Source organism: Drosophila ananassae, chromosome 2L (genome assembly GCF_017639315.1).
Source record: "Drosophila ananassae strain 14024-0371.13 chromosome 2L, ASM1763931v2, whole genome shotgun sequence".
NCBI lineage: Eukaryota > Metazoa > Arthropoda > Insecta > Diptera > Drosophilidae > Drosophila > Drosophila ananassae.
This window is the reverse complement of record NC_057927.1, coordinates 7,984,653-8,009,780: the sequence shown is the minus strand read 5'-3', so window position 1 is coordinate 8,009,780 and position 25,128 is coordinate 7,984,653. Positions and strand designations below refer to the sequence as shown.

Sequence of the window (25,128 nt, the reverse complement as noted above, 5' to 3'; positions counted from 1 at the left end):
AATTAGCATATTTTTTTAATTCTTTACAATGGATTCCCATAGTTGGCGCAAAAACTCACGATCACGATCAGTAACGACTTCGACTCATGATTCAAGTCCATGTGCATTTTTCATAATTAGGAACTTCGCGAAAAGCAATGACAATTGAGCGACCCATGTGCTAATCATGTGCGACTTGCTAATCACTATTTATTAATAAATGTAAATAATAAAAATTGCAAAGGTATTTAAGCTTTTGGATTCATCCGAACAATCATTATTTTTGGTTTAAAAAAGCTACAAAGAATTTTAAATAACATTTGAAATGTAGGTTTTCGGTTTTCGAATCTTTTAAAATCTTCTCTTAAATGCCTAAAACTAATTAAAATTTAACGTTTAATCTTCTAAACATACTTTTATTATTTACTAAGTGAAAATACAAATGTGTACAAGCCAATTCTATCCATAAAAACAAAAAACTATGGCATACAATCGCAGATGTTTTTCGAAATTCAATTGCGAAAATATTTTTTTTCTAACAATACAACAGAACAAACAAATACAACAAATACAAATAAGCTTATAAGGTAACAATAAGGTAAACAAATACAACAGAAGCTTCTTCAAGTGCCTACAGAGTAAGATGTGAAATATGGTTTGCTAAGTAATTGCATAGGCATTCATATATACAAAAATACAGGTGATGTGACATTGAAAAAGCCAATGCAAATTTTAATTATTATATGCTTTAAGCAAAGCACGAATGCATTTCTTTGAACACAAATAAAATGTAAATTACATGCCTAAATTCGAAGACTACAAATAATGAATAAAAGTTTAACTGAAAGCTATTCAGAAATGTATTATACAATCGAATTAGTTTACAGCTAATTGCAGTTCTACGGAGAGTCCGGTAGATATTCTCCCGTAATATGCAGGCAAAGCACATTGTCGTTATCCTGGGCATCCGTAGGATAGATACGCTGGAGTCCCCCGAATGCGTCTCTAGAATCTAGACCACCCTTCTCGATAGCAACGATGCCAACGATAAGATAAGGAATAATTTTCTATTTAATTTTATTCAATTTTGTTTAAAAGGTGACAACTGACAACAAACCAGTGTAACCTCAAAAATAAACAATAATTTGATTAATATTTAGTACCAAAGAAGCTTCTTCAATAAATGGCACACTTGTACTCCGGATCCATAGGAGCCTCTTGAGAACAGTTGTAGACCCAGGAGAACTCCTGGAAATTGGATAGAGAACCAATCACCCTGTATCTGCTGGGAGCGTGTTCGTCATTTTTAGCCAAAGTTGATCGAATGAGTTTATGGACATCGTCGCACCAAAGTTGGGCGTATCCCAGAAAGAATAACTGACGACTGTTGAGGTCCAATCCCTTCATGATCTCCCGCTCCTTTCGTTCCTCCGTCTGCTGGCCCAGCCATTTCTCGTAGGCAATGTAGGCAAATTTGACCCCGGCGTTGTCCGCTATGTTCTCTGCTTGATTCTCGGTTTCTGGCAACTTAGAACCACCATACTTGTAAGCGTGATACTGGGCTTGGAAGCACTTCCTCCGCTCTTCAAACTCATACCGGCTCTTAATGTCCCACCAGGGAGCCAAATTGCCAGAAGCGTCGAAGCTCCGCCCGCTGTCATCAAAACCATGGACCATCTCGTGGCCGATTAGGTAGCCCAAAGTGGCGTATTTAAGGGCCTCTGGGTACTCGGCGCTCCAGAAATAGCGAGGCTGAAGCAGGGCTACTGGAATGGTGATGCTATTTTCTTGGATATTGTAGGCTGGCGTAAAGCTGAGTGTTTCGGGGGCATCTATCGAAGACCCTGGGATCTTTAACTTCTCCACAGTTTCCATAGCCTTGGCCGAAAGCAAATGCTGGATATTGGCGACATAGTTGTGTATATCGATTTCCACTGGCCCGAAGAGCTTATCGAAGTCTACTGAATCGTAGGAGCTAATGTTCAATTCCATACTGTCCAGTTTTTTGATGGCCAGCTGCCTGGTGGCGTTTGTTATCCAATCCAGTTTGTCGCCCTTTAGGTGCTCCCGGAAGATGCCCCGAATTTCTTCCCAAACGGATAGCACTTCCTCCTCGGCTTTGGAACTGCGATACCGTTTGTAAACCAGATGATCAGTGAGCTGGCCAAAGTATTTCTTGGTTTGGCCAACGCACCACTTTGATAGATCTTTGTCGTTGGAGTCCACCAAGTACTCCTCTAAAAGGTGCCAGAGGATATAGTTGGCCTGCGTGGCGGAAGGAGTGTTCTTTATCAAGGCAAGAGCGTTGTCCAGAAACTCGTCATTGTAGACGTATAATTTTTCCGGGATATTTCCCTCTCCGAAAATCAAACCGAAGTACTCGGTGAAGTTCAGGTAGGAGATGTACTTCTCCTCCAACTCGGCCATTGAATAGAACGAATGACCATCCTCAAATGAAATGGAGGAATCACCTTCAAAAAGCTTGCCTTCAAAGATATATAGATTTTTGGCAATGTCATTGGCCTCCTTGGCTCCCACTCCGAGGTAGTTCTGAAGATCCTTCGCTATGCTAGCTTCCTCTAAAATTTTGAATAAGGGAGAGTCCTTTAAACCGGCTCCAGGTCGGTCCGGTGAACTGAGATAAACTCTGTTTATCGACGTGTTCCTGATGTCGTGCATTATTTCGACTCCGAAAATAAGTCCCTTGGCGTACTTCTGATGGATTTGCGCTTCTGTTCGCCACCAGTTGAAGGCGGAGGAGTTCCATTGGGCACCGACTACTGCCGGCATTTCACCAAACTCCCGGTAGACATTCTCAAGGGCCACCTTGTAGAGGACATCGTCGCGATTTGCGATGCTGCAGGAAAGAAAGAACCGTTGAATTTTCTTTTCCAGTTCTGATTGAAGTGTCTGGGAGCGTAATAGACGCTGGAGTCGTCGGTTGAAGCCATCGGATAGCAGCTGGAAAGTGTCTGTCATAGGCCTTTCCAGAAGCAGTGCAGGATTCTGGTGATTCCAGTTGCCGCAGGCATACTCGAAGAAGTTATCGCAGGGCGCCACCTCCGGCTTCATCATGCCTTTTATCCCAGCCACTTTTGCGGCGGTGATGATTTGTTTGGCATACTCCGAGGTTAGGTCGTCGGCAAATACGTTCTCCGTGTCCGTGGGCAGAGCCAAAATCGGAACTTGTAAGATGAGGAGCCACCACAGACGACTGATCATGATTCCGCGCTATACTCAACTGATTTTGTGATCTCTTTCCATCACAGCCGTCGGTGGGTGAGGGCCGTATAATCAGCTGCATATGCTTATACAATCTCCATACTGCTGGGGTAGGTCAACCGCTTATCTCCTCCTGCTTCCGGCGACTCTTATAGTTCTCCCAGTGTCATGTAAATCCTCTCTTAAATATATATTTTAAAAATGGTATACTCTTTTGTTTATGAATGCAAAATCGAATTCTAATTGCTCAGTCCTATTGCAACCATACCTGTCGTCTATATCATGGTCCTTGTGCACGGCCTGATGCCCTGGAACTTCTCTACCACCTGTTTATGAACATTGAGAAGGAGGAGAACGTATTCTGCACTGGGTGATCCATTGTTTTGGTGAGTAAGATTCGCACGATAAGGATCAGGGAAGAGCAAACAAGAATACTGCTTGGAAGCGGAACCAAAAGTTTATTTAAAATAATATGAGACAAATGTATGACGTAAGTTTGTAGACGGCGGGGAAGATCTCGGTAATCTCAGTACATCGCACACCGCCTGGGGGGATTCAGCTTGGTCTCATTGCCGCATTGGAAGGCCTCGGCGAAGGACTTGCTGTTGGCCATCATGACGAACACCCGTGACTCGTTTGGCGGATGGACGCTGTTCCGGACAAAGACCGGGCGCCGCTCCTCGAGTATATCAGAGCACATTGACTGCGCCACACTGAGGTAGAACAATTGCTGTGGAGTCTGCGGCATGTTGGGCAGTGTCTCTGTGTCCTTAAGCTTGGAGTGCTGCTCCAGCCACTTAGCGTACGTGGCATGGGCTATGCGGATGCCCACATTGTCGGCTATATTCTCGCCCTGGGCCTCCATTTTGGGCAGCTTTAAGCCACTGTAACGCATATCTGCGAGCTGGTCCGCCAAACAGTTTTTGTCGTGGTCGTAGATTAGTTTGGTATCGGGGCTCCAGGAGTCGTGGAGGTTGCCATGGCTGTCGTATAGCCGGTTGAGATCGTCAAATCCATGGGCCAATTCGTGGCCCAAAATGTATCCCAAAGTGCCATATTTAAGTGCCGCGGGATAGACATCGTCCCACAAATAGCGATGCTGCATGTACATGGCTGGCAGCACCACCATATTCGCCTCCGTCACATAGAAAGGGGACTCGATGACGCCATCGTAGTAGTTATCGCTCCTGGAGCTTCGCATCAGATCCGCTTTCAAGTTAGCCGCCTGAAGGGCCAGCAGTCGTTGCACGTTGCCGTAGAAATCCGCCGAACTAATCACCAAGGCGCCGTACTGCTCCTCAAAGTCCATAGGCTTGCCGCCGGCTATCTCGAAGGACATATCCTTGAGTTTCTCCAGCAGATCGTCGCGCGGCTGTTGCTTCAGCCATTTCAGGTCATCGGAGCTCAGTATCTCCTGGAAGGTGGCCTTAAGCTCCCGCCACAGATTGTTTAGATCGTTGGCTATATGCGGACTCTGTTGCTCCAGAGAGTTGTAAACCAGGTGATCCACCACATCGGGCATAAGAACTGTCAGTCGCTCGGCACAGATCGCCTCCTGATGACTCTCATCCACCTGTATTTCATAGTCCCTTAGCAGGCTCGATAGCATATAGTTAGCGAGTATCCTCTTGGGAGTGCTAGCCAGGATCTTTTTCAGCTGGGAGAGATAGCTGCGCACGCTTTCGTAAACGGGAAGATTGTATTCGTGACCCAGCCAGGTTTTCACAAATCGGGTCATATTTAAAACACGTCCATAAGTTTCAGTCATGTTGCTGAGTAGGGTCAGGCGATTCCTTAGCCTCGGATCCCGGTCCTGGTTCCAGTCCTGCGCATTGCGCGACAGCTCCGCTTCCAACTCAACGATCTCCTCAGCCGTTTTTCGGGCACGACCCTCCTGCAGTCCAAGTAGATTTTGAAGCCTCATCTGAATCTCCAGCTTTTTGGCCAACTTTGCTGACTCGTCGATTGGCACAAGATCGTTCCTTTGGCCCAAGTACAATCGGTTGATCTGCGAGTTTTTATAATCCGGTGAGACGTAGACACCGAGTAGAGTTAGCTTTCCATATCGGCTCAGAAGCTGGGCCATAGTTTCCAGCGGATCAAAGTCGATGCCGGTCCAGGAATCACCCTCCACGGCGGGCATTCCTCCAAATTCCCTCAAGACACTGATGATCCGGCTACGCTGATGGATTCTCAGAGACGTCGTGTCCAGGCACGACTCGTAGAAGTACTTCACAAGCGTCTCCATTGGCCAATCCGTGCTCATTCTGGGTTGGTTTAATAGTTGCCTCACCCTCCGCAAATAGCCCGCGAACATGTCCTGGCTGATACTAGTGTCCTTCTCCGCGGTGGCGCCATTAAAGCGTGCAAAGTTGCCACAGGCATACCCATAGAAATCGTCACAGGGATTGGCGTCGGTGTCCATGAAGGAGAGCATCTGCGCCGACTTGGCACTCCGCATGATCTGTTGCCCCTGGTGCGTAGTCAGGTCCTTGAACACGCTTCCATGAACGGCAGCTCCGGAAGGTTGTTGAATAAGTGCGATTAAGATTAGGAGGCAGCAGGTTGAAGCCCGGACGTAGTCCATCGTGTTTTTTGTTTGAGCTTCGTTTTCCGACTGAGATGCCTTATCGAGGCTGCACCACTATCATCGCTTCCGCTCTCTGTTTTTTGTATATTTTTATATTGGCAAGGTACCTTGCCCCTGCTTACAGATACTACTCTCTGTTTCCCGCCGGTGCTCAAGTGGCTCATCATCATCTCCTATTGCCTGCTCTCCCTCTGGGGTCTCTATAATGAGGTATCTTCATGAATAATTTCCATTTTTTCAAAAATTTTCGTATAAACTGGGTATCTCTTACGCGGATCAATAGGGAATCGATTCACAAATCGACGAAGGTATTCCTCTCAAGAATCCGGTCAGTATTGGCAGAGCTATAGCCATCGCTCTGGCCCATATAGGCAGGTTCCATGCTTATCCCCATTTTCAAGGGAGTCCATGGGAAAAATTAACAAAAAATCAAAATAAAAATTCGTTCTGATGTTTTAATGCAGATCAATGGGGAATCGATTCACAAATCGATTCAGGTATTCCGCTCAAGAATCGGGTCAGTATTGGCAGAGATATAGCCATCGCTCTGGCCCATATAGGTCGGTCCCATGCTTACCCCCATTTTCGAGGGAGTCCATGGGAAAAATTAACAAAAAATCAAAATAAAAATTCGTTCTGATGTTTTAATGCAGATCAATGGGGAATCGATTCACAAATCGATTAAGTTATTCCTCTCAAGAATCGGGTCAGTATTGGCAGAGATATAGCCATCGCTCTGGCCCATATAGGGCGGTCCCATGCTTATCCCCATTTTCAAGGGAGTCCATGGGAAAAATTAACAAAAAATTAAAATAAAAATTCGTTCTGATGTTTTAATGCAGATCAATGGGGAATCGATTCACAAATCGATGAAGGTATTCCTCTCAAGAATCGGGTTAGTATTGGAAGAGATATAGCCATCGCTCTGGCCCATATAGGGCGGTCCCATGCTTATCCCCATTTTCGAGGGAGTCCATGGGAAAAATTAACAAAAAATCAAAATAAAAATTCGTTCTGATGTTTTAATGCAGATCAATGGGGAATCGATTCACAAATCGATTCAGGTATTCCGCTCAAGAATCGGGTCAGTATTGGCAGAGATATAGCCATCGCTCTGGCCCATATAGGCCGGTCCCATGCTTATCCCCATTTTCAAGGGAGTCCATGGGAAAAATTAACAAAAAATCAAAATAAAAATTCGTTCTGATGTTTTAATGCAGATCAATGGGGAATCGATTCACAAATCGATGAAGGTCTTCCTCTCAAGAATCGGGTCAGTATTGGCAGAGATATAGCCATCGCTCTGGCCCATATAGGGCGGTCCCATGCTTATCCCCATTTTCAAGGGAGTCCATGGGAAAAATTAACAAAAAATCAAAATAAAAATTCGTTCTGATGTTTTAATGCAGATCAATGGGGAATCGATTCACAAATCGATGAAGGTCTTCCTCTCAAGAATCGGGTCAGTATTGGCAGAGATATAGCCATCGCTCTGGCCCATATAGGCCGGTCCCATGCTTATCCCCATTTTCAAGGGAGTCCAAGGGAAAAATTAACAAAAAATCAAAATAAAAATTCGTTCTGATGTTTTAATGCAGATCAATGGGGAATCAATTCACAAATCGATTAAGGTATTCCGCTCAAGAATCGGGTCAGAATTGGCAGAGATATAGCCATCGCTTTGGCCCATATAGGCCGGTCCCATCCTTATTCCCATTTTCAAGGGAGTCCATGGGAAAAATTAACAAAAAAAAATCGAAATAAAAATCTATCTAAAGGAGTATGGAAAAAATATAAATTTTAAATACAAATATTCTTTAAGAAGATAAAAATGTATCAATTTAAAATCAATTTGATGATTCTATCGACACTGAAGATGTATCTCTTTGCCACTGTGTCCATATCTCTAGCCGCATTCTCTACAATGGAGGCCTCGCTTTCTGGGCATTAGGCTTTCAGTTCCGCGGGAATTGAAAGCAGAATGTCCAAAATGCGAAGCCCTCATTGGAGAGAAGGCGGCTAGGACACAAAACGGCGCAAACCGTGTCCTTTCCAAGCTGGTTGTGAAAGCCCACAAAGTTACCCAGGAAGGGAACTTATTACGGGTTCCAGCTATTTTTCCGTACTACATCTTGTTTTCAAAAATGAAAACTAAATAAATAAAAAAAATAAATTAAAACGAAGAAAAAACCGAAAAATAAAATAAATAGGTAAAAATCAAAACCTTTTAATATAATTGCCATTTTGTAGTTTTTTTTAGTTGACCTGTTCAGCTCGGGAGCTCGACGGAAAATGAATTGAAATGATTGCAGGCCGGTTTGGGCCAAATAGAAATTCAAGAAAGTTTCCCATGGCCAACTTTGTGAGAAAGATGACAAAATTGATGTTTGTCATATTTTCCAAGGCCCTCTCAGTTACCAAGAGTCCAGGGATACAATAAAAAGTAGTTAACAAGTGAGTTTCCAAGAAGACTGCAAAAAGTGAAAAAATGTTGTTAGTTAAGAGTTGGTTTAGTTTTGTTGTCTATAAGTTATAAAAATCATATATGCAGGTGTGTTGCTTAAAATATAGACTCTTTAGATTCACCAAAAAGTATTCACAAGGTAGAAATGGTTTTTTGTTTGTTTTTATTTCAATAATTTAAGTCATTTAAAAATGTACATGTACACAAAACTTCATAAATTATAAATGTTTAAGAAACGCATTACAAATGCTATGCATGTACAATATCCAAATCTGCCAAAGATTTCGTTTCATCCTCCCGACTGGCAACCAAAAAGTTACCAGCCTCTAGAGGAAGTAAAAATGCAGTTGCATCATGACAAAAAGTACATAATTTCGGTTTTAGTTTTAGTGTTATACATAGCATAAATTACTTAGTACATTCAATTTGTAATGTCATTTCACGTTTACACTTAATGTTCTGTTCTTACGACTTTTAACTAAGTTTTCTGTTACATATTCTGCATGTACGCTTCTATATCGGTCCGATAGGGTCCGCATTGCTACTGTTGGTGAGTTGATTGGTAGGTTGGTTGGTTGATCGGTATATATCCATTGCTTATAAGATCCAATGCATAATACCTTGGATGCCGCACTATTCGGGTAATGCAATAGATCGGCGATTGCTCATAACAATTCTAATACATATGTATGGTAATAATTTCATCAACGACTTTTTTACTTTAAACGCAATCCGCGATGCGTTCCAAACTTCGCTGTTAATCTATATATATGTAAATTTATATACGTATATGCTTGTATACATATATATCTGCTTAACGACTGCCTATAGTGCCCGCCTGCCTTCCTGCCGGCCGACCGACCGCCTTACGCGTTGATGTTCTCTACATAATTCGCCGGATACAAGCCGACGCGCCCATTCATGCGTCCCTTGCACCAGCCTTGTTCGTCTTCATCTTCAAGCTTCTCGAAAACATCACCTGAAAGTGCAAAGCAAAGAGGGATTAGCAACGTCATCATATGGAAGGCTTCGGCATTGGACGCATCGCCATGTCTCGCCATGCCTCGCCAACCCAAGCCATGCCACGCACCTTGTTTGAATGTGAGCTCATCACTCTCAGCGCCCTCGTAATCGTAGAGCGCTTTGACCGGCACACCCGGCTCACCGTTGTCCACCAGCACGTTGTCGGCCTCATCCCACTCCTCCTCCTCCTCGAACGGATTTGAATCTACTTTCCCGTTGCCATTGCTGCATGCGAATGTATATACACAAATTGAAATCAATTAGTTCAATGAAAATGAGCGCATTCAACGCGACGTGTCTCCCAGCGAGCAGTCGAGTGTAATTCTAAATAATACAAACTGTTTCAACTTACGTTACGCTCGGATTGCGATTCGAAGCCGCCACCGTCGCTGCCGCTGCCGTCGTCGCAGTTGTTGCTGCTACCGCCGACGCTTTGGCTTCGGATGTGGTGCTTGAAGACTGGGTGGCCGATATTTCGCTCTTCATGCTGGCTCTGCTGCTGGCACTGCCCACGGTGCTGGTGTTCTTCTTCAGGCTATTGGTTGAGGGGTATTCCTGCTATTAAAAATATGACCAGTTAGTCTCCCCAGTTAGTTAGATACTTAAGTAGACAACGCTTACGTGCACATCCTCGGCAACAGGTCGCTGATTGATGAGCGTGATGGGTGCTGCCGGCAGTGCCTCTTTTGATTTGTTGCCCTTGGCAATGTCACGGAACTCTTCCGTGTATTCCTTTTACAAAAATATGAAGAATATATTTAAAAAATGTGCTTTGTTCAGTTGGAAGTCAGAAACTCACCACAAATGCCGGCCAGTTCATAGCCATGTTAATACCATATTTATTTGACCAAAATTTGAGGTCTTTCTGCTGGTCCGCATTGTTGATGGTGTGGTAGAATTCTTCGTAGATTTGGGGCAGGCTGTCAACCGAAGAGTAATTAATATGGGTGTTAATTTCGAATGTTTTCAAAAAGCATTAAATACCTTTGCACTTTGGTCAGGTCCAGACAGGCGTGCACATTGAACAGGATCTCTTTGAAGAACTCCATCCGCGTCTTCTCAAAAGTTTGGCACTTATCGAACACGGATGTCATGTCCTCGATGTATACAGAATTGTATTTGGTGATTTCGGCAATGGCCTGCTCGTACTTCTCTCGACACTTTTGCACTTGATCTTTGGTTTTCTGCACTCGGTCGTGCATTTTCTTTACCTGGTATTAAAGAAATAAATCAATTTTAAGTTAATATGAGGCATATAATGTTTTTATTATATTCTAATGAGTTAATTGAGATTCGTTCTAATCAAAAAAATAAATAGATTATGAAAAGTAGGTCATATTTTTCGCACCTGATCCGGTGATAGCGAGCTGTCGGCGTTAGCATTACGCTCCTGGTTGGTAGCACTGCGCTCCGTCTTGCAGGCCGAGTGATAGTCGGCCTTGGCCTTCTCCACCTTGGCCAAGAGCTTGGCCCAAGGCTTCTGGGCCTTCTTGAACAGATCCTCCAGGTCCTTGCGCTCCTTGATCTGCATCAGCGTGTGGTGGTAGTTCTCCTTCTGCCAGGTCTTGATCTGGGTGTTGACATCGTTGCAGAGGTTGTCCTTGATCTTCATGTGAACATCGCAGATGCGTTCGGACTCCGTCAGAACGCCCTTCCAGGCCGCCTCGGTGGTGCCGTACTCCGGTCCTGTCAATTGAAAGGAAGAGTTCAATATCACTCTTTTAATGATTCTATCCGCAATTATAAATAGATTACGAGTTTGTCGCCGAGCTGAGGTGATTGGCGCTGACGTCATGGTGGGGCCCTTGGGTACCGGGCTTATCTAATCAGCCACAGCCACAGCCGCCGCCGCAACTGTAGCCGCGAAAGCGAATATCGAGAAGTGTGCTCCGGCGAGCGTATCATGTTTTGGTTGTTAGGTTGTATGGGTGTGCCGATCGAGGAACACCGCACATTTTTGGAATTCTTTATTGGGCGCTAACAAAGAGCGAGCACCACCGCAATCAAATTTGTACGATGGTCGGACTTATAATTGGCGATGCACGAAACTTGTTTGCCTAACGACTCACTAGTATTCCCAATCGGATGAGCCACCCCTCGCCCCATGCTGCCCGCTGCCAACCTGACACACTCACAGCGACACAATATAGAAATTGAGACGCTTAGCACAGAAATAACTCGTTCTATTTTCCCCGTCGCATTGATTTTCGAAACCATTTCAAGCGACGCTTTGGTGCCGGTTTGGTGATCCGGTGCTCCGATGTGGGCCGGCCAGCGCTTCTGCTTTAGCTTCCACTATCTGTATCTGTGTTTCTGTTTCTGTTTTTGTTTCTATCTGTATCTGTGTATCTGTAAGTGTATCTTTGGCTAGACGCAGCTAGGCAAATTCCGCACAAATACTCTGCTGACCGGCCCAAGAAGCTAGGATGGGGATGAGGAGGAGGCGGATTGGGAGGGCGGAGCTAGTAACCAGCCACTTTTGCAATTGCCCACAAGCCACTTGGTTACTGTGAAAGTGGACACGGAGAATTCTGTGCAGAGGCGGTCACAGCAGCAATGAGGCAAAGCGGTTGCCAACTTTGCCAGCGCTGTACTCGATTTCATTTCACGAAGAAGCCGGCACACTGTCCCGTATATCCGCCAAAAACGGTAGGAGACCCAATTAGGCAGATAAGCTACTGGAATTCATCGAAAACGTAATGCTGCTGTTATTGGCAGGGAAATAGGAAGAGGCTTATCAAGAACAGAACTATTTTTACTGCCATATTTGCCATTTTACTTGTTATGCCATTGTTTACGGATCATAGGCATTTATTTGGCCTTGTTTTTGTTAAAATAGATGAAAAACAAAGAAAACAGTCCAGGGATTTCCTCAATATCTTTATCTCCACCCCAGCTAACCGTGAAAATCCAAAGACTTCCTGCGCAAATCTCAGTTTGGCGGATAAACAAACCCACAAGTAATTCATGGCTCATTAACATATTTTAATAAATTGGGCCGGCATTTTTGAACCACAGTGCGAAGCTTTCTGTACCGACAAAAACGAGGTAACAAAAAACGCCATTAATAGCTTAAGCCACTTATCGCACAACGGCAAGCAAAACAACAGCAATGGCCAGAGCCAGAGCCAGAGCCAGAGCCGATGTACAGAATGTGGCAAATAAGAAGAGCCAGCGAGCCGGGCGGCAGAGTGGGGAAGACAACGTGACGCTTCTGCTGACGCCTCAACTGCCAGCGGGTCAGTTGCTGCTCCACTGGGCCGAGCCCCGCCTCCACGCCACCTACCCACCTTCCCACCCTCAAGCCCTCAAGCGAACGAGTACATGTGTAAACACATGACCAGGGGTTACATGATGACTGATAGTTGGACTGAGACTGAAACTGGGAGTGGGAGTGGGTCTGGGAAGAGATGATTCGCACTTACCTTTCTCAATGAGTTCAGCCCATTTCTTCGACCAGGCGCGCAAGCTTTTCGCGTATCCCTTCTCGATGTCGGCTCGCTCCTGCACCAGTTGCTGTAGGTCATTGCAGAGTCTGCGTACGGAATGAGACAAAAATCATAATAATGCAAACCGGTTTGGGTTTTGGGTTTGGGTTTCGACGGATTCAGCTGGCAATGACCCAGCGGGACAAGTGTTTATACAGAGAGAGAAAAACTATAAAAAAAACTATAAAATTCATTGAGTTTTATTTTTTTTTTTGTCTGGTCAGATGCGTGATAGAAAGTGGAGTTCTGAGCTTAGCTTTTCTCTCTGCGTTTAGTCCGGTTTTTTTTTTTTAAAGAAAACTTACTTGTAGCCATCTTCGATTCGCTTTGTGGCGCGTTTGTAGTTTCCGGGCTCCCAGAAGGACTCGCTTCCAGCCTGCAGGAGCTGGTCATCGCTGTGGTGGGACATTTCCTGTTGGGATCCAGTCACGATGTTAGAATCAAAGTTAATTAGTCGCACAAGATAAATAAGCGTTTAATAACGCGTTGTGAATAAGCGTGGGGGCTTATTCACAAAATATGAGCATATGTTACGTAAATAGACGATGCGATAAACAACAATTAACCACAGAAACAGCAACATCAACTACGGCACTCTTTTGTTTATAAGCAAACTTGTATTTTTTTTTAAAGTGTTTATCTTAGCCCAACAAATCGCTTGCCGAACAATATGTACTCCGACCGATTGTTTGGCTAATTTGCTTTTCGATTTTCAATTCAGAAATTCCTATGCACTGAAGCAACAGGTAGAACTCAAGTTTTGGAGGTTGTATGTATGCCTCGCTCCCTCAGGGCTTTCCGAAAGTGTGCCCATTGATAAGGCTTATCGCCGATAGGGGGCCTAGATTCGGATGACTCATTCGGCTGGCAGACTGGAGGGATGGCAGGAGCTAGCTAAGGAAGGAAAACTCTTCGTACGGTATCTTATCAGGCGGTTGCTTCACTGGAGGAGTTTCGACCACAATCCCTCCGCCAGCTGTTTGTAAACAATGCCGATGCACATTGGCCGCCTAACGGTTATCAGAGAGGCAGACCCACTCACTGCCCGACCGGTTGCTGGCCAGTGGCCACTGAGCGCCGTAGTCATTGGAACTTAATCACCACACACGCCGAGCACAAACCGAGATTGATGACACGGTGGGCGAGTCTTGAGATGTGGTGTCGCTTTGATTTGTCAGCGATTTGTTGTCATCATTTCATTGCCATCGATGCGCTTGCGGGGCTACTCTCGGGGGCTACTCTCGGCCTGGCCATCAGGTTTTTCTGGCTGGAAAACATTTTATGGCCAATGCTGCTGCTGCGGCTGCTGCTGTCATAGACTTATTTAGCATGGCGGGCTCTGCGCTTTTCGCGAGTAGAAATTTCCAACAGAAAGTTTACAAACAGGTTGACGCATACTCCGCATATTTGAGAAGATAGATAAGCAACTTCCAATACATCCATATGCATACACACACTTTCGGCTAACACGTCGGGGCGCCGTGGGGCGATAAGCGGAAGGCAGCCACCTGCCCTGCCCTGCCCTGCCCCTCCCCACCTAACTAGTTTTATCTCCAAGATTGAACTTCTCGTTTCGGAAACTGTAAATATTTGCATCTTATCCAGATAGACCTTACATAAGGTCGGACTGCGATTAAACGGCAGTGCCTGCTTAGATACTTTGCACTGATTTGGCGAACGAAGAGCACCTTCTGACCGATTGGGTGTCTGTTGTTGCCACACGCACACTAGCTCGGGGAGAAATTCCGCTACACCCAGCGCTTCGTTTACACGAAATGTTCTAAGTCCGTTCGGAGCGTGGCTCCTTTTGTTGTTGTTGCTGCTGCTGCTGCTGCTTCACCTTCCCAGGGCGTTTTGATAAACATGTAGCCGCGACCGTTACGCCCACCCTCAGGTGTCGGAGGAGCACCTACCAAGTAACAAAATAGCGAAAAGCACTACACTCGAGTGGGTCTGAGAAAAATATCGCGTATCCGTATCCGTCCAATTAAAAAAAAGTCGCGGAATAGAGATGGGACTTTCAGCGCAGATAGTTTTCATCGGTATTCTTTGGTATTTTTCTTTCAGCTGATTTCTTAGTTTCTATTTTGCCCTTCCATTCTAACCGGTTCATACATTCCCGATTGGTTTGAAAATTACACATTTTAGAATCATTACTCTCATTATTAGCTAAATATTAAGCTGCTAAATAATAATAAACAACGAAATACTAAGGTCACTGAAAGAAGTTATCGAACTGGTTTATACCGAACCGGTTACCCGATTAATCGTTTTAAGTTTTCGCGCTCAACTATCATTTTGGGTTTAGGAATAAAGGTTTCAGTATCTTAAACTTATATAGTTACATTAAGGTTGGAAAGATTTCATGCAATACAATATTTACTATACCTTACTGCCGACTACATGCCAAAATGATTGCATTATAAGACTTAAAGGCTCGATTATAGCGTCCATCTGACCAGCCTTCCAACCAACAAACACAACAGAACAAAACGGAAAGGGATGTAATTAAAAACTAAATTTTTATTTTTCTGACAGCTAGTTCAAAGGACCTCCTCCCGCGCCACATATGACAGCATGAACTCAATCTTTCGCACCAACTGCGACAGCTTCGTGCGGTCCAGTTCCACGCTCCCGCTGGCCAAGGCGAATAGCTTCTGGAACTCGGCCTCCTGTGGATTCTTCCGTTTGCTCAAAGCCTTGGTCTGCTGCAACAGGTGGAGGACATCGCTCAGGGCAGCCAGTTTGTTCGTCTGGGTGGCCATCAGCTGCCGGGCGTCTTGCTGCAGCTGCTCCCTACTCTCCACCAGAAAATTGGTACCACCTCCGGCACTTCCTACAGCGGCAGCACCTGCCGAACTATTGCCCGTGGTGATGGCCTCCATTTCCACGGACACAATCGCATCTTCGGCATCCTCGAAGTTTGTGCCATACTTGAGAGTGGCGCTGAGATTTACCAGATGGGCCACCGCCTCGCTGGCATTGGTCCGCTGCTCGCCACCAAAAAACCGGGCCACACAAGCGTAGGCACTAATGATATTCCACAGGTTGTAGTGCAGACAAGGTGAGGGTTCTTTTTTGCAAATGTCCGAAAACTTGGCTATGTTTTTGTGTACTTCTGGGATGGGATTTTCTTTTTTGGCCTCTTCTTCGGGCGTGCAAATGACCACTATCTTGGAGTTCTTCGGCTTGAGCCACCAAGGCTTGTAGTCGGGCATCAGCTTCATGATGTCTCCACTGGTGATCAGTTTTTGGAACTCCTCCTGCTCCTCAGCCGTCAACCTACTCCACACTTCGTCGGCGTCGTTGATATCGATGCCTTTGAGCCTGGTAGCGATGTCTTCTTCAAACTCCTCCTCAAGGGTCTCCCCGGGCACACGATCTTCCTCATCTTCATCGTCTTCTCCTTCCGGTTCATCGTTATCATCCGAATCTAGGGGGTTTTCCAGACCGTCGGCATCGAAATCCTTGGGATTGAAGCCGGCATCTGTTTCTCGCATTCTCCTAAGTATGTCGTAGATCTTTCGCATATCCTCCTGGCTTTCTGGAGTAGTTGTAGCTCCCGACAACTCGTCCTGTATGCAGGACTTGTAGAACTCTTCAGAGCACTTGAGATGCTCCTTCGACTTGTAGCATCCCACGCTGCAGTACAGGGCATTGCACTTCGGACAGGTGTACTTGAAGGGGTCTGTCCGGCAGCTGGGGGTTTTAAGGTTACTGTAGGATTTTCCAAAAATGTAGGGTCCAAAAATGTATACTTACAAGTGACATTTTTCCGCGGCCTCTGACATGGTTTTTATCTCAATGTAAACAAATGCGGTTTTCCAAACAGCTGTTCGATTTGGTAGGACCGTGTCAGGTAGATACAAAAATACCAACCCCATACATTGAGATATATTTTATTTTTTACAATAAACAAGTTATGGAAGAGAGTTATACGAAATTCTTTAAAAAACGCTACTAATCAACACAAAATTGATTTATTCTCATTAGTCTATAAGGCATTTTTCGCAAAGTGGTTAGATTAAGGAATGATTAGAAGAATTTTATTGGATAACATAGCAAAGAAATAGTATATATCAACGAATATATATAAATTGGAAAATAATATATGGATACTCTGTCTAAAAAACATAAAAGTAATAAAATTTAAAACTAAACTGTCAAAAGCGTTAGGCCGAAATCCGTATCTGCCGCTTTGCTAGCACCTCTGGTCCCACTGACACCAACGAGACACATTACACATTCGCAGCGTGCTCCGAGTTCCGAGTTTCCAACCGACCCGACGACTTTCCGCGTTCCGTGCTTTTCCGCTCCGCTCCGGGAAAATGTCAGAATCCAGCGCCATTAACGGCAATCATTACGAACAGCTCCACCAGGGCCGCACCAAGATGTACAAGTCCAAGGTGGCCGTTGTCCTGGGCGCCCAGTGGGGCGACGAGGGCAAGGGCAAGGTGGTGGACATGCTGGCCTCCGATGTGGATATTGTATGCAGGTGTCAGGTAAGAAAAAGGCCCTAGAAGAAGTGCCATAGCATTACGAGTGATAAGGGTCGCAATCACTGCCTCGACTGTATCCTTGGTTCAAGGACATCCCGCCAAACAGACGGGCATCCCAGCAGCATCTGCGTATTTCACCAGCGGCGCGACATTTTCTTCACTACACAACTATTATCGCTCTTTTCGGGCGCCGCATGCTCGCCTTCCCATTTGTATTTATCAATTCTGGGCCCGCCATGTGGCTGCGTCTGTGTTCCGCCCGTGAGCTGTTTGTCCAAGTGTTCGTGCGAGCGGCGCATGTGTGGGGCAGCCCAGTTCCATTCTCGTTCTCAGCCAGCCAGCCAGCCAGCCTCGTTCTCGCCTCACGTGTGTTTGTGTGTACGCCGTAGAGCTGGCTGCATGGCGGATTTACCGCCAGATTTGATTAAACAGAGAAAGATCGGGGGAGTACTATATGACTAGTATATAGATAGATCGTATCTTTTCAACTAATGCTTAAAAAAAATACTTAGCTCATGTGGTTTTGGTAACGGATGCAGTTTTTATGGCAAGAGTATCTTGTAGATACAAAAGTATCTTTGAAGTTGCATTGAATCTGTCAGATACAAACCGATAATTTGCAAACTTGGCAAATTTTCTTTAAACCCAATCGCAACCAGCACTATTATTCCGTCGGAAAGTCTGCCAGCAATGCTGGCGCAGCGAAATTCGTCACTCGGTCGGACCATCTCTTTCCCACTGCTGCCCATTCAGCCGCTTTCCGTCTCCCTCTCCGCTGACGTTAATTCCCATCCACACTTCCACATCCACATCCACATCTGGTCTGCTTGCTCAGCGTAGTGCCAGGTTTACATAACCGCCAACATCATTCACCCATGGTGGCAATAGCCACTACCGGGAAGTACCGTCCCCGTCCCCGTCCCAGCAGAATCCTTTTCGGCCTCCTGGGAAGAGGGGATTCCGAGAACTTCCCAGAGCATGCCGGGTAAACATTTGGAATATCTGACGTTGCGTGCGTTCTACTGGCTTTAATGGACTGTTTATTCCGGCCAACAACTTGTTGATTTATGCTAGGTAACCGGACCACCGAAGTCCTCATAACGCGGTTCAATGCACGATATGGCAAGGAGGTTGGGAGCAGGAGAGCACGGAGGGGAGTCTCTATGCAACATTGTGACTCAGTTGAATCGATGGTGGGATGGCCTGTTATCAGTGCCCTTATATAATGCCCAAGTTCTCCCAATCATAGCTACTATCGCGCCCTCTTCCTGAGTCACACGACTGACACGCCCCTTGAGCGATTCCCAGTCAGATTCTGATTCTGCCTCGCCTATTGCGCCGTGATTAGGCCCCGGGACGGGAACTGGGACTGCGCCTTGACTCCGATCTTTCCATTTCCTCGTATCTTATCACCCGTAAGCCCTCTCCTTGGCACTGCGTAAACATTTTGATTATCTTGCTTTTGGTTTTTAGCAATGATTTGTGAAGGTCCAGAAATTTCCCTGCTTTTTATTATTATTTTTTTGCGTCGCTAATCGTTTGTATTTCTATATACACATATCATTTTTTATTATAAAAGAAAACAAAATGTCAGATTAGCAAAATATGTGAAATTTTGTACAGTTGCCAAAAAAAGAAAATGAAAGAAACGATCATTGAAATATACTAGTAGTGGGCCTACGTATCCGTGAGATACATAGTTTTTTTGTATGGGTGGAACGTTTTCGTTTTCGTTTATTGTCATTTGATATTGGTGGGCAGTGGGCACGTGGGGCCAACAATCCATTCCCGCAATGTGTCCCCCGTGTGATTCAATTTACATTCTAGTCGGATATATATTTATTTATTTTTCACACAAGTTTTGTTTTTTGTTTTTCTCTCCGTCGACGGCGGACAGGCTTATAGAAAACAAACAATGCTAATTTTGTATATCAACACCATACATATATCTGGTTAATACATATATCTGGGAATTACTTGACTCATTTTTCTCATTTTCTATTCCCTCCCATAGGGCGGCAATAACGCTGGACACACTGTGGTGGCCAATGGCACCGAGTTCGACTTCCATCTCCTGCCCAGCGGCGTTGTGAACGAGAAGTGCGTCTCAGTGATTGGTAAGTCTAGCCAGGACTAGCCAGGACCTAGGCTATCTATACAAGGATAAGCAAGATCGGAAGCAAGAATATCTAATTTTTGGCAAGAAAGCATAGCATGCCAGCAAGAATAGAGAAGAAAAGTTTTCAATGAAAGTAAGCAACCCGATTTCTTTCCACTTTTTTTTTTCTCTTTTTTTCTTCATTTAAAATTTAAATTTAAATCTAAACCGAATATTTTTCGCATACAGTATAGGTCGTAAAATATACGTTTTGTTTTGCTTTTAGTTTTCCTTCGCTCTACGGCAAAAGTATGTACTATATATATATACTATATCCCGGGCAGATGTATGGGAGGAATTTCTGGCAAGATTCAGTGCATCATTGACATTGGCTCGTGGGTCAGTTGGCCTGTTTCTCTGACTTTGAAACAGCGCCTGCCCATGAAAATGAAAGGTTTTCTATTTGTGTAGATGGGCAATTGAGATAATTGAGAATCAGAGTCGTGGGGAAAAGGCTCACTACCCTCCTGGTTAGTGCCTGGTAGTGCTCGACGTGACGTCATGTCACGGATTGTCACCGTCAAGGTCGTGTTTGTCAATATTTCGCAACTTTGTCCTGATACTTTTGGCTTCAAAGTTTAATCGATGTTGCAGGGGATTTGTATGGTTGTGGGTGGGGGTGACATTGTTTGCCAAGAGCAACAACCGAACCCGCACCGTCATCGTTTGTCACAAGACTAATTTATGAGATAATCAGAGCCCCACAACCACACTCAAGTCCCCTCACAACAAAAAGATATCGTTTATGACACACGGACGCACTCAACCAGCTCACATATAGCGGAAAATTATTCTAATCAGGCAATTAACTTATTATTTTTAATTTCCCAACCGCTCCGGGCTCAATTCAGACGACCCCGGCTCGCGTGCCCTGGTATTATGATTTCAAATTGCTGCCATGGATCCCCAACCGATTCGCCAACTTTGTTTGTTATGCAATTACCAAATTCCCCTGCCCCTATAGATATCATTCCTGAGACCTCCTGATTCTGGCGCTTTAGCCCAAGTTGCATCTTATCTCGAGCACTTTTTATAACAGCTCCTTAAGAAATTAGCAGAATTAGACCATAATTCTGCGCAACTATCAATATAATTCTTCAGGGGCTGAGTGCGTTATTGGTTCTTGGAAAAATATAAGGCGCAATTGTTTGGTTAAACTTAAGAAAAGCTCGACAAAAGAATTGAGTCTCAGCTGTTTTTTAAATAAAGTTACAGGCCTAAAGTGACTTATCTAAAAGCGAGATTGCAGAAACAGAGTAATTACTTGCCGACTACGGGGGGGAAGAAATATATTACTCATTTAATAAAGCGAGGCCACTGCAGATGGGGGAAATACTGTAGACTCTAGACTGGAACTTATAAGTACAACTTTTTGCTTGTCACCTTGCAGGCAATGGTGTCGTTATCCACCTGCCCTCTCTCTTCGACGAGGTGCTCAAGAACGAGGCCAAGGGGCTGCAGCATCTGGAGAACCGGCTGATCATCTCCGACCGCGCTCACCTGGTCTTCGACTTCCACCAGCACGTGGATGGCATGCAGGAGGCCGAGAAGGGTGGCAAGTCCCTGGGAACCACCAAGAAGGGCATCGGCCCGGCCTACTCCAGCAAAGCCACTCGCAACGGTATCCGAGTTGGCGAACTTCTGGGAGACTTCAATCTGTTTAGCGACAAGTAAGGAGTTTTCTTTATATGTAGAGGATCTAGTACTTATCTTGTGATTCCTTAGGTTCAAGTCTATTGTGGCCACCCATGTGCGCTTGTTCCCATCGATTAACGTGGATGTGGAGGCGGAGTTGGCCCGATACAAGGACTACGCGGAGAAGGTTCGCCCCTACGTCAAGGACACCATATGCTTCCTGCACACTGCCCTGCGTAATGGCAAGACCATCCTAGTCGAAGGCGCCAACGCCGCCATGCTGGACATTGACTTCGGCACGTATCCGTACGTGACGAGCAGCAACTGCAGCATCGGTGGTGTGCTGACCGGCTTGGGTTTGCCGCCGCAGACCATTGGCGAGGTTATTGGCGTTGTCAAGGCTTATACGACGCGAGTGGGTGACGGACCCTTCCCCACCGAGCAGCTGAATGTGAGTAAAAAACAGTACCTAATATAGTCTTTAACTCCAACCTGATGATTTGGCTTTTAGGATATTGGCGATCTTCTCCAGACAAGAGGCTTTGAAATTGGAGTGACCACAAAGCGCAAGCGCCGCTGCGGCTGGCTGGACATACCGCTGTTGAAGTACACCTCGTTGGTCAACGGATACACGTGTATCTGCATCACCAAGCTGGACATCCTGGACACGCTGCCGGAGATCAAGGTGGCTGTGGCCTATAAGAAGCCCAATGGTGAGAAGCTCGATCATTTCCCCGGAACCATCGCCGAGCTCGGCGCCATCGAGGTCGAGTACGCCGTGCTGCCCGGCTGGCAAACGTCCACCGAGCACATTCGCAACTTCAAGGAGCTGCCGGAGAATGCCCAGAACTACGTCCGATTCCTAGAAAGCGAGCTGAGCGTGCCTGTACGCTGGGTGGGCGTGGGCAAGGGCAGAGAGTCCATCATCAATGTGCATTAGCCAACCAAGCCGAGGAAGCCGGGGTACCGACGTACTTATGCCTACCAATATGTGTGTGTATATGAGACGGAAACGCTTTAATGCCCATTAGCCGGAGATGCGTAGTTGCGGATCGGCGCATAACTAACTAACCAACCAACCACAGATACAGATACAGACCTAACCCACAAATACAACTAATATTTCGACTATCTACAAAATTTGGACACAAATTATTAGCTTATTGCTTCTTTAAGTTATATTTCTTAGTCTTTGATGTTCACAAATTCATTTTGAGCGTAGCTGTTGTGGCTCGCACGCATATTTTACTATACTACTTATAAATTGTTTTGAAGAGGACCTTAGTTTTTAAGATCATCAGGTGCAGTTTCAGATTTTGTATGCAATGGGAAGCAGATATTTTTTATTGTACAATAACTAAATGATGTTGTTTTAATATTTAAATACAACAGTGTGCTCTGACTTGTGTAATTGTGTCGCAAGATAAATACATTTTAAAACAAACTGAAGTTTTATTTCATTGAAGAATTTTAATTTAAGTTTGAAAGTAAAAAACAGTTTTTTTTTTGAAAAAAAACTATTCGATTGGCAGATATGTTATCGATTCTTCTTATCAGATATTTTGGTGGATGCTTTTCGTGTTGTCTGGTCACACTGCCGTACTACCTGTTTGATTTCGTTGATTATTTTATTTATTTTCGTTACTTCTGTTTACCGTATTTGTTGTTTGTGTTCTTTCCCTTTTTGTTATCAAAATAAAAACTTCTAAATAATGGTGAGTTAAGAAATAAGTTTAAATCCCTTTATTGAAAGTAGAACACTTTCTTTCCAACTGAACTTTCCACTTGAATGCCCCCATTAACCATTTTTTATGCAACTTTCTATACCCGAAAATGTGTTTTTAGGCTCGCTACTTCAAAGAACAGGATATTGATGGTGTGTATTCCTAAAACTCATTGATGATTCATTTTAAAAACCTTCCTTATCTGCCCACCTATAGAATTCCGCGAGTGCTTTTATCTATTCGCCCGTTCGGGCCAAATCAACAATTTGGACGAACTAACTGTAAGTCTCTTTCCCAGCCCTATCGACACATACCAACAAAAGTAATTAACACAATGTTTACTTCTTCATTCAGGTTATTATGCGTTCCCTGGGTCTTTCCCCCACCATTCAAGAACTGGTTTCGTATCTAAAGCAGAAGAATGGCAAGATGAGTTTCGCCGACTTTCTGGACATTATGCATCAGCACTCCAAGGTGGAGAGCCTGCCGGACGAGGTGATTGCCGCCTTCAAGGCAGCCGATCCCCAGAACAAGGGCACCATATCGGCCAGGCAGCTGCGCAATCTCCTCCAGAACTGGGGCGAGGGCTTGTCCATGCGCGAGGTGGACAACATCTTCAGGGAGGCGAATGTCAACAACAATAGCACTGTGCGATATGCAGACTTTGTTAAGATTGCCTGTGCCCCAGTTCCAGACTACTATTAGACCATATCCGGGTATATAACAGCCCGAGAAACACATTCCAGTACAGCACGCCCCAACAATCCGCACAATAATCAATAAACAACATGTATTTAGGTAAAGTTTTGCTTTTTATTGGAAGGCAAAGCTTTACGCCTTGTAAAAAGGTAAAAACTTCTTAGTTGGCAATGGTGACCTCGACCTCTACGCCGGGCTCGATGTTGATCGAGGTGATCTTCTTGACGATCTCCGAGGGGGAGTGCAAGTCGATGATGCGCTTGTGGATCCTCATCTAGAAATAAAGTAGACGGGTTAGACCATGTCACAGAATAAGATACTCTTCTAGAAGCTAAATTAGTAATTTGTCGAATTCGGAGAGCCAAATTGTGAGGCGAATCATCAAAGTGGACTATGAGAACACGTTTAGTCTGGGCAGACCATACAGATACTGCGAAAAGGCTGAGGTAAGCCTAGTCTCGATATCAGGTCTGCCCAATAACAGAAGTAATAGTCAGTTCTTGGAAGATAAACCCACCTGGAAGCGATCCCAGGTCTTGGAACCCTCACCGCAAGGAGTCTTACGGGTGGTGATACGCAGGGTCTTGGTCGGCATGCGCACGGGGCCCTGGAATAAAAATGAAGACTAGTATTAGTTACAGAATCAGAAATATTTTAAAGATCTGTTAACTGAACCATATTATACTCTGACCCTGGGAGAATCAGGGCCAAAGTAATGTCCGATTCAGGCATTTTCTCTAGCATTTATTAATGACTAGGCTAGGCGTCTTGCAGGCACGCGAAGCCTCCAGGTAAATGCAAATTCAGGAAGCTGGAAAGGAAGCACTTCACCCACCTTGACACGCAGGTTCTGGTTCTTGGCACCGTTGATCAGGTCACGGCACACATTCTCCAGGGAGCGCACGTTCCTGGAGGTCAGGGTGATGCGGATGCGGTGCACAGAGGCAGAATCGCCGCCATGGGGCTTCTCAATATCCTTGGGTGCAGCAGCCTGCGAATGGAGTACGAAGAGTTAGTGAGGTTATGTTGTTTAGCCGCCACGTGCAGAGGTTTTGCGCCATTTCCACAAAAAATACACTTCTGCCCATAGCTTCCAAGGACTCTGCAGGACATCGGGTCCTCATGCTTACCATTATTTAGCAATTTCTCTGGTCGAGGTATTCAAATCTTTATTTTTTGAGCAGCGCTGAACCAGTCGGTCTTGCTGTTAGAAAAAGAAGAGAGCTAACCACATATTTTGTTGTTGGAGGTGGAAAAACAGAGGTGTTTTTTCTAAATTTAGTGTAGCCAACGAAGTACCCTGAACACCCTGTGTAAATATCTATTTTCTACTTTATATATTTACCTGGATAGGAAATTATAAACATTGAGAACAAAACAATTTATTTTGTTTTAAAAACCTGTATAAATTCAAAAATAAGCGAACACCAGAAAAAATACCAACAATTTCGGAGGAAATTCCCACTGTTAACAAGCTGTAAACAACAGATTAGCGGTTTTTCCCCGTAGATTTTGGGGACTTTTGAAAAAGTTTATTTAAACTCTTTTGATTGATACTTAAATTAATGCCGAAATGGTGTTTGGGGGTGTTATTTAAAATTTCAAATAGAAAATTCAAGTTTAGAGATTAGCTGGATTTTTTAGGGC

At 44.8% G+C, this 25,128-nt stretch overlaps 7 protein-coding genes across 9 annotated transcripts; 2 read left to right on the top strand and 5 right to left on the bottom strand.

The window, feature by feature from the left end:
• Positions 1 to 1,039: 1,039 nt before the first annotated feature.
• Positions 1,040 to 3,239, bottom strand: LOC6500770 (endothelin-converting enzyme 1). Its single transcript, XM_001953850.3, has one exon. It carries the CDS (start codon positions 3,199 to 3,201, stop codon positions 1,156 to 1,158), a length of 2,046 nt encoding a protein of 681 aa, XP_001953886.1. The 5' UTR covers positions 3,202 to 3,239; the 3' UTR covers positions 1,040 to 1,155.
• A 389-nt stretch (positions 3,240 to 3,628) lies between these two features.
• Positions 3,629 to 5,836, bottom strand: LOC6500769 (neprilysin-1). The gene has a single exon (XM_001953849.4). The coding sequence runs from the start codon at positions 5,786 to 5,788 to the stop codon at positions 3,728 to 3,730; it is 2,061 nt and encodes a 686-aa protein (XP_001953885.1). The 5' UTR covers positions 5,789 to 5,836; the 3' UTR covers positions 3,629 to 3,727.
• Positions 5,837 to 8,401: 2,565 nt separating this feature from the next.
• On the bottom strand, positions 8,402 to 15,288 carry LOC6500768 (protein kinase C and casein kinase substrate in neurons protein 1). 3 transcript variants are annotated; one of them, XM_014911219.3, is made up of 10 exons: positions 15,155 to 15,288; positions 13,072 to 13,178; positions 12,704 to 12,813; positions 10,627 to 10,964; positions 10,263 to 10,489; positions 10,078 to 10,198; positions 9,900 to 10,010; positions 9,631 to 9,833; positions 9,346 to 9,503; positions 8,402 to 9,234 (listed from the first exon to the last, which is right to left on the bottom strand). In XM_014911219.3, exons 1-10 carry the CDS (start codon positions 15,218 to 15,220, stop codon positions 9,122 to 9,124), a joined length of 1,554 nt encoding a protein of 517 aa, XP_014766705.1. In that variant the 5' UTR covers positions 15,221 to 15,288; the 3' UTR covers positions 8,402 to 9,121. The 3 variants fall into 3 exon arrangements, with proteins under 3 accessions (XP_014766705.1, XP_014766706.1, XP_014766707.1); XM_014911220.3 differs by having other exon boundaries at positions 9,631 to 9,836; positions 15,155 to 15,287; XM_014911221.3 differs by lacking the exon at positions 15,155 to 15,288 and adding an exon at positions 14,680 to 14,816 and having other exon boundaries at positions 9,631 to 9,836.
• Positions 15,270 to 16,630, bottom strand: LOC6500767 (zinc finger HIT domain-containing protein 2). The gene is made up of 2 exons (XM_001953847.3): positions 16,529 to 16,630; positions 15,270 to 16,465 (listed from the first exon to the last, which is right to left on the bottom strand). Exons 1-2 carry the CDS (start codon positions 16,555 to 16,557, stop codon positions 15,310 to 15,312), a joined length of 1,185 nt encoding a protein of 394 aa, XP_001953883.1. The 5' UTR covers positions 16,558 to 16,630; the 3' UTR covers positions 15,270 to 15,309.
• Positions 16,631 to 16,967: 337 nt separating this feature from the next.
• On the top strand, positions 16,968 to 22,502 carry LOC6499801 (adenylosuccinate synthetase). The gene is made up of 5 exons (XM_001953846.4): positions 16,968 to 17,268; positions 19,280 to 19,382; positions 20,814 to 21,093; positions 21,149 to 21,509; positions 21,570 to 22,502. Exons 1-5 carry the CDS (start codon positions 17,095 to 17,097, stop codon positions 21,996 to 21,998), a joined length of 1,347 nt encoding a protein of 448 aa, XP_001953882.1. The 5' UTR covers positions 16,968 to 17,094; the 3' UTR covers positions 21,999 to 22,502.
• A 120-nt stretch (positions 22,503 to 22,622) lies between these two features.
• On the top strand, positions 22,623 to 23,585 carry LOC6499802 (calmodulin-like protein 4). Its single transcript, XM_001953845.4, has 4 exons — positions 22,623 to 22,773; positions 22,904 to 22,934; positions 22,999 to 23,063; positions 23,137 to 23,585. The coding sequence occupies exons 1-4, from the start codon at positions 22,771 to 22,773 to the stop codon at positions 23,485 to 23,487; spliced, it is 450 nt and encodes a 149-aa protein (XP_001953881.2). The 5' UTR covers positions 22,623 to 22,770; the 3' UTR covers positions 23,488 to 23,585.
• Positions 23,576 to 24,767, bottom strand: LOC6500766 (40S ribosomal protein S20). The gene is made up of 4 exons (XM_001953844.4): positions 24,612 to 24,767; positions 24,317 to 24,472; positions 23,999 to 24,088; positions 23,576 to 23,755 (listed from the first exon to the last, which is right to left on the bottom strand). Exons 1-4 carry the CDS (start codon positions 24,612 to 24,614, stop codon positions 23,642 to 23,644), a joined length of 363 nt encoding a protein of 120 aa, XP_001953880.1. The 5' UTR covers positions 24,615 to 24,767; the 3' UTR covers positions 23,576 to 23,641.
• Between the last annotated feature and the right edge of the window lie 361 nt (positions 24,768 to 25,128).